Source organism: Argopecten irradians, chromosome 14 (genome assembly GCF_041381155.1).
Source record: "Argopecten irradians isolate NY chromosome 14, Ai_NY, whole genome shotgun sequence".
Lineage (NCBI taxonomy): Eukaryota > Metazoa > Mollusca > Bivalvia > Pectinida > Pectinidae > Argopecten > Argopecten irradians.
Genome location: NC_091147.1, coordinates 25,068,044 through 25,083,116, shown reverse-complemented (window position 1 = coordinate 25,083,116; position 15,073 = coordinate 25,068,044). Strand labels below are relative to the sequence as shown.

At 32.2% G+C, this 15,073-nt stretch overlaps 1 protein-coding gene across 2 annotated transcripts in view; it reads left to right on the top strand.

The window, feature by feature from the left end:
• Positions 1 to 1,005: 1,005 nt before the first annotated feature.
• The window catches only part of LOC138307305 (glutamate receptor ionotropic, delta-1-like), a 45,521-nt gene continuing 31,453 nt past the window's right edge, over positions 1,006 to 15,073 (top strand). For both annotated transcript variants that reach the window (XM_069247962.1, XM_069247961.1), the window contains exon 1: positions 1,006 to 2,034. In XM_069247962.1, the coding sequence (XP_069104063.1) occupies positions 1,932 to 2,034 (103 nt within the window). In that variant the 5' untranslated portion in view covers positions 1,006 to 1,931. The remainder of the gene's footprint in view (positions 2,035 to 15,073) is intronic.

The window sequence follows — 15,073 nt, the reverse complement described above, 5'->3', positions numbered from 1 at the left end:
CAGTGATAGGCTCCGCGTTGTTGATTTGCGCACCAACAGCTGTGGGAATACACAATATTGCTTCTGCTAGCTGAACTCGAAATATACCAACACCATTCAGGCTGGACTTGACATTCAGCATATGAACAAACCAGGGAGAGGGTTATCCCAGGACAAGTCTACGTCGATCGAGGATGATGAGTTTAGGCGTATTCCGGTTTTTTTGTGCAGTATGACTGGAGAAATCTAAAGTATCGTTGATCTGCATTGTGATTCTCCATGGTGACCTCGTCCAATCTCTTAACATGTTGTTGTAGAGGACATATTTTAGTATTTATTGCGAATGTCTTTAACGAAACTGGGAAAACCTTCCTCGATTGCTTTAATATTCGTCATCAAACAAATGCATTGTTCACCTGTAAGGCAACTGATGTTTGGAGAACGTAATCTTACGATGGTGTGATTTTGCATTTTCATCAATGAAAATCTGCTGTTACTTGTTACGAACGTTCGGAAATGTTTAACCCTATTGTTCCTGTCATCTGTCGCTTAATTTCCCATATTTTGCAAGGAAAGAGGCGTTGATTTATACAGATTTTCATGGAAGGTGTTGCAGAAATTCCCATATATTTATGACGTGAAATGTAGATTTAAACAAAAGTCCATGATAAGAATTTTCTTTTAATGAGAGCCGTCGAAAATTAACACAGATTTTACATGTCAGGTGTCGCTGAATTTTTTTTATAGTTTTCAAGGCGAGAGGCGTGGACCACATATCTTAAAATATAAATCAGAAGGCGGTTGCTATTCAGGAATATACAGTTCACTACTTTACTTGGTATAGATTCAACTTGTCAAGGTTATGCCCCTGGTTGCAGCTACATTTCGTCCAGCTTCAATGCTCCAGTTACTAGTGTAACTAAAACTTAGAGTCACTTCAGCGGAACATATGACGTATGTACTAATTGCGGTTATATCAATTCTACTAATTGCAGTCATTCATGGTTCATTAGCTTCAGTAAACATAGAACAGAGGACATTTCCGCTTGGTGCTGGATAAACTACCAGAACACGAATCAACAGTGTGTAATTTTGATTTAATATGCTCCACGAAGTAGATGAATTGATAACTGAACACTCTTGAATAAAAGTTGATCAATGGTCGCCCGAGATATCGAGGGCGTCATGGGTTCACTTCACGTGGAAAAAACATTACTATCGACAGATGCGTGATCCAAACGTAACGCTACTACAGACATCGGCTTAAGCACACGACACAGATCTATCGAAGTTAAATCGAGCACGCCTGTTACTTACACTGTAGCCAGCAGAGGCTGACGACTATATCGGGTACTGTTTATACAGAAAACACAATATAGTGTTAAGTGATTTAAGCACAATACACGTTATGAATGTTCAGATCATATGGACAGCGTTATTGGCGCTTACTGTAGGATTCTAGAAAAAAAATTGTACGGTTGTCAAATTGATTGACAGGGTTTAGATGATTTCAATTCATGAAGTCAGAGCTGCTGTTGATTATGTTAGGCTGCTCAGTAAAGCTCTAAGTGCACGTAAGCTTACATACGACGAACATCGTGCCTGAAGAAGGTCTAAAACAACATTCTGTCACTGTCGATTGAGGAGAAAGTATTGTGGAATAGAGTAAGAACTTATTCCAGAGAAAAACACACGAAAAAGGTGTAAACACTTTTCATAGTGAGTGACAACCTTTTTATAATTAAGTAAGCTGACAATATGCATTAATTTGGAAATACGAGATTATATGTCCCTGCAGTGTTTTGATGGAGTTATTCTGACGCTCTTTTCCGGAACTGATCCGACTCCAATTTTAAAAGAGGACGTTTTAGTTGAGATGGACGTGATTGATATAAGAACTACTTTTGGCAAGACAGGAGAAAAGAGGACGTATTAACAATATCCATGGAGAGATGTTTCCGGAATGTAAAATGTGGATCTCTATTTTGTTAATTCACTTCTGCTGTTGCCTGTGTCATGACTGTTCCGCAGTTCTCTACGATAATGCCACAATTGGTAAGCACAATTTATTTATCAATTAAAAAACAGGGATAATAGCTTATTATACTGGAGTAACTGTCAGTGTTATCACAGGGATATGAGAATTAGTTACAGTTTATATAATAATGAACCCACCAGAGTGGTGTCCATAGACCAATTTTAGACGTTTTAGAGGTACAATGTAGAGTATGGTTTTACCCTAAAATGTCTAATATAAAAACAGTCTATGGGCACTCTGGTGAGTCCATAATCATATAAACTGTAACTAAATCTCAGATCACTGTGGTGTTACCGTGAATTAGAGTCATTGTCAGATTCAAGCCATCTAATATGTGTTTTTTTGATAGGACACAAGGCAACAAAATAATACTATTGATGTTTTAACATACCCTATTTAAGGAAATTTCTATGAGAAATCATGCTAATTGTTTTCCTTACCCGTGTTTTCAGAAATGTCTTCTTATTGGTTTCTAAGGAACGCATTCTAAACTTTCGTATCATTAAATTACACAAATGCCAGTCAAAAACCGCGCATGCTCACAGATGACCTAAATTATGTATTTTTGGAACCTATTTTTCATAGTTTATGTCGCGGAATAGATACAGGTTGTTAGTATTTGCATATCCGTCATCAAATATGTAGCTTCCCAATTGCCAAGTGGTTACAGAAAAGCTATCAACAGGATGATATAAGCCATTGGCAGTCTTCAGTCAGCAAAAGCTATCTTTTTATGATGACACGAATAGCTATATCTATGTTCAAGAAGCTTTGTGTCGATCACGGTGTAAGACTTGTTGTGATTTTACATTTGTTTACTTTCCAGCTTTACTGAGTTATCTAATGCTACTTCATCCTGCCAATTCTATTAAACAAATTCCCGTGTATATTGATATTTAGTGGAACCAAAGCCAGAACTCTAGTACAAGTGTTACAGTGATTATACTTTATGTACGTTGCCTTGAATACTGAAAGGGTGTCCTACTTCGTTCATTGTTTAAAACCGCCATTTTGGTATAATTTCCTGATATTTGCTTTACTTTACATTGTCTTTCTTATTTTCCCATAATTTTGCAATGTTTTTCATTGCATATCATATAATTTTACTTTGTTATTTTTTCTATTTTTATTATTGCCTCTCATTGGTTCCCCTTCGTTTTATATTGCTGAGTTTTATTGGCTCCTTGTTAGTTTCATATCGTCGCATGTCCTTGGTTGATCTTCGTTTCACATTACTGTCTTATTTTATTTGTTCTTGTCTTGTTGTATTTCGGCTTGTTCACATTTCTGTCTTTCCTTATTTGTTTCATATTGTCGCATTCTTGGTTGATGTTCGTTTAATCTCGCTGGCTATCGTTTGTTCACCTCTACATCCTTAGTTTATTTGGTTCCATTCTATATTAGATCTTTGTGTTGATAGTTTGTGTTTATTCTTTATTATATCAAGTTATGCTTCATTTTCCCTTTGATGTAAAACATTGTTATTTCATGTTACTGGATTTTCGTGTCATCAATGGATATTGACCTTGAACTGGTGTTCAGAACCCAAAATGTTTTGTCTCTTATCTGAATGTTTATAACTTATCACATTGTCATGTGAATCTCGTCTTTGCTTTTTCACAGGTTTGATGTTTTTATCTCATCGAAAATACCTCTTGATTCTTATTATTGTTTTCCCTTTATCTTTTGATCCCTGCAATTATCTTTCTTTGTATACCAATTTGTACCTTTTACGAATACGATGTATAATATAATGGTATGCCCTTTCAATTTTCTTTTTTCTCCTTCCATGACCTTCTGACAGAAAAAATACTACATGGAGTTTAGAGAGATGAAGTTTATTGAAGACAACGGGGGAGTTTTAAGGTCTAAATCATCGAAAAACAACCTTTCCCATTGTTTAACGGAATATGAGCTTTTTCTTTTAATAGGCCTTTGTTCGTTTCTAATTTGAGAATTAACATATACTAACTTAGTATTTGACCTAGATTTGTATGGTCAGTCTCATTCACTGAATAAAGAAACCGAATAAACGCGAAATCTGAAACGTCGTAGTCTCAGTATAGATACGTTTTTTTTTAATTTTTCTTACTAAATAAATGTCTAAATGCATGCAGATTCTTCTATATAGTGATACTATGAGTTCACCTTTAAATTTTCGTTTTTTTTTTTTTTTTTTTTAAATAACTCACAACTAATGCTTTTTCTTCAATGCTTTAACGAGAAATGGTAAACAGTCAGTCGACAAGAACCTCGTTGTGCATAAAAATGGTCGCCGCATGTATTGATGACGTCACTATCGTCGAGCGCGTGTGAGCTGTCTTTCCCCTACCCGGGTAAAATATAGAGTTATCTTTTCCTTAGCAACCGCAGGATAACCCTGTCAAGCATGGGAGAAATTATTTATAATTTATAAATGTCACTATGTTCATTTTATTTTTATGAATAAAAATTTCATTGAAATGTAAATAATATCGTATTTGGTTATTAAAAACAGTGTTATCTAATATTTTATTACTGTTAATTTCCCTGATTCCATGATATGATAAGCATGTTTTACACAAAGAATTATATGCAATATAATCATAATTTAATTTTTAAAAAGTTAATATTGTAATGTATACAGATGTAACGAAAAAAGTTTTTTGTTATGAAACCATTGAATATTTCATATATACAATTTTTTTTATCTGATTCCAGAGAGTGTTAATATCCCTTTATGTATTACTTTTTACTTTTAAATATTTTAAATGCATAAAATGTTATCAAGATAGTGTGTTTTGTTATCAAAAAATAGCATTTTGATTTTGTTAATTTATCTGATTCCTGAAATGAAATCACACACCTCTATGTATAATTTTCACTTTAAAACATTTTAAATGCACAAAATGTAATCAAGATAGCGTTTTGTTATTTAAAAATAATATTTTGTTTTTGTTAATTAATCTGAAATCCACAAATTGAATCCCACCCTTTATGTAAAATTTTCACTTTTAAACAATTTAATTTCATAAAATGTAATCAAAACCGTGCTTTGTTATTAAACGCTTTGATGTGCTTTGATCCTACACAATAAACAAACCAACACGTGATATTATTCCGTATATTTAATTTCAGAAAAAAAGAAGAAAAAAAATTCTATATATTTGTATCCCGATACTCGTACATCTGTGTCGTAGGATAAACGATATGATGAATCATTAAGCGGCATATTCCCCTGGTGCATTACAACAAAACTGTGAAATTAGATTGTTTCTCTGCTATTGAATGACACTGCAATAGATCGTTTATCATCGATCGATCCGCCACGAGTTCAAAGCTTGTCCTCGTTGTGATAGCAATACCTGGGTAGGCGCCAACATCAGCACGTATACCCCTTAAGGTAGATTGTATGGAAGTCACTACATTAACATGATATTTAATTGATAAACTCTAAACCTGTATTTTTATCTACATTTGTATCGAAGCTGCACTAAGGTAGTTTGTTAACATAATATTTAATTGATAAACTGTAAACTTTTATTTATGATTGTAGCACTGTCGTCAAAGTGAATGAACGATGTCTTCCATCCATTCCATTGCATGATAATATAATCAGTGGTAACTGAAGATGTGATGATTTTCCAAAACATTTTTTCAAAAGCTCCTTTTATGTCTCTATGACACTGTCAACACTATTGCTAAGTATGTTAGGGCTAGTATTTTTAAGGAGTTTGTTTTCTGGTCAACCATAACAGCGTTTTTGCGTGCATTTTAATGTTTAGGCCGATTAATTGTGACATCTCATGTTTCAGATAATTTTCGGTCACTTTAAAGTATCAAGTAGAAGTCCGCATTTCATTTTTATCCTTTCACGTGACATTCGCAATCATAAAACATGCAAATTAGATAGATATTTAAAGATATTTACTTTTGATAGAACGTTCAACATGAGATAGCATCTTCATGTGATATTGGCTATTTATATGACATTTGAAACTACACAGCGTTCTTCATTTACTCCATATAGTTGGTGATAAGAGGCTATAGGACGCGTCTTCATTAGATATATACATATGGCATTTTACACGACAGAGCATCCTTCATTTACCCCATATAGTTGGTGATAAGACGCTATATGACGCGTCTTCATTAGATATATATATATATGGCATTATGAAATGATTGGCTGCAAAGCTCTGGCATCTACATATACCAAAGATTCCATAGGAAGACAGTTTAAAAGCATTATATTTACATTATCAACTCATTCTGGGGATCTCTGCATTAAAATTGTTTATGTTAGACCAGGAAAACCGTTCATCAACGGCGATACACATGTACTCCACTAGATTAAACAACCATTTTGACGGTGATCAGTTGACATTACCACATCAACATATGACGTCATGATAACGTTTGACGTCATGATAGTCACGTTTTGGGTGTCATTTATACCCTCATAGAGTACACTATGGCTTGGTAAGTTTATATAGTAGAAGTGGAAAGTGAATGTAAATATAACAGGACAGATCGTCCCTTTCTGGAACGTCCTTTGTTACATGACCAATGAATGTTTCTTGTGTGACGTTTCCGTGACAGGATGAATGTGACGGTGTACATGCCATACTAACCATCGAATCGTCGCATAAAAACATAATTACATGACACATAATTTACACAAACATACTTTTATACCCAGAAAATGTTAAGCAAGATATCGCCCTTAATTGAATTAATTTAGTTGTGACACTGAAGAAACCGTCCTAAATAATGTAAACTGTTGATGGAACGTTAGATAGGAGAAAAAGTCCTAAATAGTATGAGACATAAACAGTTGTACAGGACAAGTTGTACTTAAATGACAGATGTTGACACGAATTGGTCACACATCATTTAATTGAATATTCATCTCATTAAATACATAGTCCAGAAATATGCACGGATGAACAAAGTGTAATTATATGGCTCAGTGATTAATATTTCATGGATATTCAGAAAGTGCTCACATCAATCTCCGACGTATTTTCTTTGCTTTATGACAGTTAAGGGACGTTCTGGTCCTATCTACTGATCACGCATTGATGATTTTATCATTAAGAGTTTGCGGTTGTTATTGTTGACTGTTCTATAAACTCACCGAAGTTGTTAACATGTTGTAAGGCGTTGACAGGTTGATATACCTGGAATGTCGGTTCTGAGGTTTTGAAACGGTTTTGACACCGAAATAAACATTTTCGTTTCATTGGCAAAGTATGGGAGTCCTTTTCATTTCGTTTACTTTTTCTCTCTACATTTAAATGTATTTATTATTTTTCCTGAATACTTGATACTTTAATTTGAAGGAAAATGAAGAAAATGAAGAAGAAACCGACGAAAAGAATGCTAAACATATCGTTGGTTGGGTCAATGATAATTCAAATATAATAAATTAGAAGGTACGATTTACTGTGAGCAAACTTTCTCTCAGAAATGTTTAGCATTTGCTAGTTACAATGAAAGGAACTTTAAGTATATTTATAACCGAGTTTAAAATATATGTCGATAGTACTAAACCATTTTTTCCTGCATAAAAAACAAATCTGTTCGAATTCCTTTGAAACAAAAATCTCAAAATTTAGTAGCCCGGAATGAAAGCCAGTTTTTATTACGCCTATATGTCCCAGATCAATTAGTACAAATTAAACAGTCATCTATGATGTTGTTTTAACACCTACACGCTTCCGATTATTGATTGACCTCAAATCCTTTATAGTAAATCATGGGATAGGTCAATTGTATTCAAAAAAATGATAACTATATCATTCCAACGTTTATGACGTTATTGTCACTAACAAATGATTGATATTTTAGAGTTAGTTCAACATCATTATCCTTAAACTGATGTACAATGAACATTTATGTTTCATCTGTTATTTTGTTGGATTGTAAATAAATGAAACGAAGTGAGAAGGTTCAGTGCTTTACATTGCAATCCAAAATGAAATATTAATAATAAAAAAGTGAAAAAAATATACTATATGTGAAAATGTGCATCGTCCAAATAGACGTTAGATAGTTCCGTTCTTGAATGAAATAACAGGATAACATATCAATTTCCGTTACTACAAACATTGCATAACTTCTGATACCCTTTATACCGCGGTCTATGTATAATCTTGATATCTATTGAGACCAGACGTTCCACGAGTGTAAGCGCTTAACATTGGCTTAGCATAAATATACACTCATTGATTATAGTTTTTATAGTATGCATCGCCTTTGTCTTTGAAGAAAATATCTTTTGAACGTTTTTCCATTTTACGCGATCAACTTTCTACACATGAATTATAACACAAGAAAACAATACGCACACACAAATTCATAAAAATACAATGCCGAAAAATGTATTTAAACAAGTTGTTTAAAATTGCCACTGTTTTGTTGGGTATAACATCAGCTTGGCGTAAGGTTATATATGTATAGGTTGAAAGGAGGAAATACCCTCAAGTACAAGCAGAACTTTGTATAACCATGCATGCAATAAAATGAGTGCATTATCGATTTTTCAGTGTGGAACTATATTTAGAAAATTCTTGTGACTCGACTCAATAAGCATGACTTTATGTATTTTCTTCTAAAATGTAGCAAGTGCAAGAGAACCAATTAAAGTAAATAATACATGTGAAACAAAAGAGATACATTGTAAATTATTCTGAACTCTCCAGTGAGTCATGAGAAACATCAAAGATACGAGGATAATCGTAAAAATTGGTCCATGGGAAATCAGTCCAGATGCAGAATTCTTGGAGTATATATATATAAAAATGCTGGTATTTTCAGAACAAATATGATTTATTCATAATTTCAAACTGCAAAATTTTCAGCGAAATGTAATTGAATTAAGTAAACAATATTCAAATGCTTGACGCATCCTTCAATAGTTCAAACGCCTGTTAAAAGTCATCAAGAGTTGTCACCCTTACCATGAAATTACCACATTAAAGTATGAATTATATAATCAGCTCTGTGCTTCATGTCAAAAAACGTTGAAATAAGACTATCACTAAGGTTTCTATATTTACAGTAACGCTATAATTATGTATCGTGATCTACGGTGATCTGGATGTGGTTATAATCGATACCACAGCTGGTTTAGATAGAATTACTGGAGTAGACTTAGTTTAGAAATAAACAATGTGAAGGTATTGACAAATTCGTCATCAATCACAGTAGCTTTACAAATAGCAATGTACCTGCAAATGAAGATAAAATCTAATTGATGATAGATAACATTACTGTAGTTTTTGCGTCCTATTTTGGGCATACAATAATGATAATATCATAATCAATGAATTGATACACATGACATAGACAGAAATGATTTATCTCGTTCATGTTGGTTTTGGTATGAATAGTTGTATTATAAGGAGATTACAGCTAGTAACATACGTAGTAATATCCTCACTAAATCCAGGCCAGGTACTAATGAAGTTATACAAAGAGTGAATTAGGGAGCCGATGTATTGGCTGTTCATAAGAGTGAAATACAAAGGCTTTGAATTTGTGTACCAATATGTGTGATGTTCACAAGTAGTAGTGAAAGCACAAGGACTTCGTATTAGAGTACCAATATAGTACCAATATATTTAATGTTCTTATTAACGAACTGAATATACGTTTTATTTCAAGAGCAGCAGCACGAAAAAAAAGTTATCACTGTTTAAAGATCGTATATAGAACAATTATTGATGGTACACAGATATATGTACCAATAAGATATTTGATGTTGATGCATCATTAAAACAGAATGGTAGCTGTATACATTATAATGGTATGATGGAGTTACTTAGTACTTACAGTATATTTTATGTTCATATGGAGTTAAGGTGGGTCAACACCGGAAGTGTTCTTAATTACATCCAGAAAAGTATTAACAAGTAGTATAGGGACATTATCCACTGAAAAGATATTTCAAATAGAATCCTTTGCAAATATCATGAAGTTTATTTCTATTTTTCATTACGAAGAAAGTGCTTACGCTATCCAACCAGCATCATCGATATTCCAGGGGTTTCAATCACTTACGATCTCTACACCCTTGGACTATCTCATAGTGAAATTGAAGGCAGCTCAGCGGAAAACATTTGACCAATCACAGGCTAGCAAAGATTTTCTTTGAAGACTATAGAGAGAGCGACGCATAACATCAAAGCCACACAGTCAACCACAGTGTTTCGTTTTACGGCTCTTTTGATGTACATTAAATGACTAAATTACCTGTTCTATTCTGTTGCCTCCAGTTTTACTAAGAAATAGTCCAGGGGTGTAGAGATCGTAAGTGATCGGAACCCATGGAATATCGAGGATGTCCAACAAGATACCTGATTAAAAGAAACATTATTGCAAACTCTCCCCAACATTTGTGTTCACTTCAAACCATTAATCTCAATTTTTGTTTCGAATTTTCGAAAACAAAATCTTTCTCGAGATCTAATGCGTTTTGTTGCAAGATTATGAAATGAGATGTGACGTTCATCTTCACCTTATCTGAATAACAATACTTAATCATTCCTGAACATAATTAGCCTAATCCACTACAGCTGTTCGTGGAGTTTATAATAGGACTTACTAGCAGTACGTACTGATAATGAATTTTCTGTATGGTTAACAATTCTATCCATAGTTTCAGAGTTACTGAGACTGTGTTTACTGGGAATTAAAATCTCAGTAAACATCAACCCAATATGATCTGTGAATACATGATGAAAATCCTTGTACACATTTTTAATTGAATGCTTGACAAATACAGACATAGATGCAATAATATTCGACTTTTCTGGTCAGTATATCAAACGAGTTAAGCCACTATCAATATAGCATATGAGCCTTTTCTACTTCGAAAAATACACGTTATACGATTTTTATTCCCCTTTAATCATACCCAAAAGCTGAAATTAAATATTGAATTCAATATCAAAATAAAATTTAGCGTTTTTATTTAGCTTTGCTCTGTAAATATAAACCTAATATAATTAAATGCAAGTTCAAATAGAAAAAAATCTTTTTTTTAAATTATGACTATTTTATGTAGGAAACTCACTAATTATTAATTGTATTTAATCTATAATGCCACATTATTAAAAAACAAATTAACTAAGTCGCGATTGATTTCTGTCACGGTGATAAATCATTGTATTATTAAAACATTTTTCATATTCATAGAGAAGCACTTGAGCAATGTCCTATTTAGTGCTCCGAACTCTGTCTAATTAAATACAGACATACCGATATGATATTGAAGGGTTATATATATTGACAACATCTGTTAATCCTATTTACTTATGGAATCCAATATTAACACATCTTTTATCATTTCATTTGACTTCTCAAAACAACCCGAAGAAATATTTGGATTAAGCCAATTAGTCCACAGTTTCGTATTTTATTCATTGATTTCCGCATCGTTTGGTGTTGATGTCATGTCCTAATTATCGGAACATTCGTATTTTATCTTTTAATTAAAATTACGGACAATCCCTCGATATTTGTTCATTAGGAAAATCTCTAATGGAATATTTCAACTGAAATATGGAGAGATACATCTAATAGGCTTTTCGCATTATCTGTATTAAATTTGTCAGATAATTATAACGGACACACGATTGGCGCAGTAAACAATGATGACCCTATAGCAAACCTTCTATGGATTCAAAGATTCATATTTGATTACATTGTGACAAAAACTGTTCGTTGGTGTAATAATTAATATACGTATACCTCATTGACATATCGTCGAAGAAAGCATTTTGATATTTCATTATAAACATTCTCGCCCTGGCACTTTGACTGCTACTTTGTTAATATATTATATTATGTACAGTATAATGCCAATAGTATGGAAATATCTTATTAAACTTATTAATCTTTCTTTTTATAAAGTATTGTTTAATGTAAGTTAATAAAGGACTTTTTTCTCATTTTTAGCACTCAGAGCTGAGACATCAGACATATCAGACGTTTTCAGTGTCAGCATCGTTTTTGTCCAAATCCTAAGCACCAATACATTCACTCTCGTCCGACATTCGCAACCTTTTTGCATATGGTTTACTTTCTTCTCTCGTCACTTTCAGATCTAATAAACTATTATACTCAAACTTTTTATTGGTATCAGCAATTACATAAATCAAATATTCTTCCTTTCACTACCATTTTTTTCTCTCTCGCTTTTCACTTCAACCCTTTCATCAGCAATTACGTCATACAAATATTCTTCTTTTCAATATTCTTCCTTTCACTACCATTTTTTTCTCTCTCGCGTTTATAGCCAAAGTTCATGCAACGTACGTATAATTGGTAACACATATATACTTGTATTCCTCCATACCTACTCATACAAAAACACATTCTTCCATGCTTAAAACCAACTAAGTTTCGCTATACGTAAATATGTACCTTACATACAATATTTCCTCTATTTATTTTCATACCTCAACATTTTATTTTCTCATTTTTCCCTTTTGTATTGTTAAATATTTTGATATGTTGAAATTGAAAATTTGCTTTTCTGTCTTTAATCTCTTTTCATCATAGTGCTTTTCGTCGTTCTTTTATTTATACAATGTGACCAATGATAGATCTTGCCATATTTGGCTAATAAGGTACAGTGTTTAAAAGATATGATTATTTCGGTATTAAGAAAATAATCCAGTAAAAATGATGGGCGCAGTGCAAAAGTGATTGGACGATCCCCTACCGACAGTTTGCACTACCCCCAACATTCTACTCATGGCATATTAATTTGTGTTACATATAACATTACATTGTATGTACATACACTGTATGTATCAAGGCCTGATGCAGCTAGAAGTTGGAGGCTCACAAATCCCTCATCATATGTACATGTATATATATAGTTACAATGTTCTCTAGTAAATCAATATAACAAATCCCTACTCTTAATCTCAAGATAACATATTTAAGCAGTCCGTTCCGTGCGACTTTTGTAATATGACTTAAGACCCTTAGTTCGTTTTCAAATATTGTTTTTACATAAACATTTTTACGTTTTTGATCACTGGTATGAAATGCCTTATACATTGAGGATCCTATTACGGTTAACAATATATTGTTTTCGTAGTGTGCTGAGTGGTTAATTTTATATCCAGTTATGAAGTATTTCAATTTCTTCAAATTTACTGTGTATCCAAATTAATTAATTAATTCTTCTATATTACTCCAAAATTCATCAAAGTATTTGCATTCAATGAAATAGTGAAGATAGTTTTCCGCTACGTGACATACATTACAAAGATTACTTTCCTCAATTTTCCATTGTTTATGTGTGTTTTAGATGGTATTATATTATGATATAGTTTCCATCTAAACATATATTTTGATTTTCTTTTAATTGACTGAAAATAAATTTCATAAGATCTATTCATGGTTGTGTATATTCAATATTTAAGTCCCTTTTCCATAATTCATTAGTTTTTGGGAGAATGAATTTGTTTGAAATGCCTATTTCATATATATATGTTTAAAAATTTTTTTTTAGATATGAAATTTCGATGAGGCATGTGTATTTTTTTTGAAACAGGGAATATTTTACTTCATGATTTACAGCTGTTTTTACAGAGTTTTCACTAATTACTTTTCTTTACCATTCCATTGGAATTGCTGTTTTTATTTGTGTTATTTCACTAATCTAGTTTCGTTTATCCAATAATTTAGTGTAAATAATAACGTCATCTATCCTCATTTCTTCATTAATGACGTCGTCAACTGTTATAAGTCCACTATCTGCCTAATTTTTGTTAATTAATAATTCATTATTTAATTTGATATTTTTGTCCACCCAGTTAATCTCTCTTCGAAAATCTAGTTCGAAAAAATAGTTTAAGCACTGTTTTTTACTACCTCCTCCTTATTTTAACCACGAATTCAAAATTGATTGATGGAAGTCAGGAATATTATTCGTATGTTTAGGAATATTATCTATGTTTCCCATATTCATCTTAAATATGAGTAAGTTTTGTCCGAATGTGTTATAAATTGCTTTGGGAATAAGTTTCCAGTACCAATGGCTTTAATAAGCCTATGCTTGAACGTTTGCAAGGACTTACTTGTGTACAACCATGACGAATTGTTCAATATTTCAAATATGAATTCGTGGATATACTGTTTCAATACATAAATGTGATTTTTTGTTATCGATTTTATGATGATTTGCGGATAATTAATTGGAGTGATTGTAAATATTGACTTACAGGCGTAATCAAATAGCTAAGAGGGTCTATGTAAATATGTTTAATTTAATGAATATGTTTTAATTAAGTTTGCGTCACGCTATTAAGAAATAACTAAAAAAGGAAACCCTGTCACGAAGGCAAACACAAATATTAATTTATGATATCATTATTTATTAACGTGTCAACTGAAAGGTCATAATGTAGAACTTTAACGGATTTAAATGACAGAAGGGTGAAAAATTGATGATCCAACAAATTTAGCATTATACAGATAACATATCGGTTGTGAAACAATGCTGTTCATTGTAAACATAGTTAAATAAGTAGGATAAATACGGATAAATATTACAACAAAATCATTTTTAGATCAATAATGCAAAATAATACATTTCTTCTGTGAGTGAAAAAAACACCTTCAATTATTATACGTACAGAAAAGACATTCCGTTAGTAATACTAGCTATATCGAGAGAAACAAAATAAAGTAAAACGTAATAACAAAATAAAAAAACAAATGAATTTTTGTGGTATTTTGAACTTTTAATATGTTTTCCTCAGTTAATCTTTTCCCTTTTCATGTAAATGTTGATCTGTTGCAAACTGCCAATCTGCCGACAGTCAATTATGATTTAAAATCCATTACAATTATTTCTTGAAATAAAATTTTTACATAGCAAGCATATTGATTTGCGGTTTTTCTTCCGTCTCAATAGCGATCGCGAAATTATATATTCACGAATAAATCTAAAAATGCTTGTGAAATAGAAAACTCGCAAATTTAATGTCATTCCTAGTTATAATATCCCCGCCATCCAGTAGAAAATATTCTAGTTATAAATATAACTTA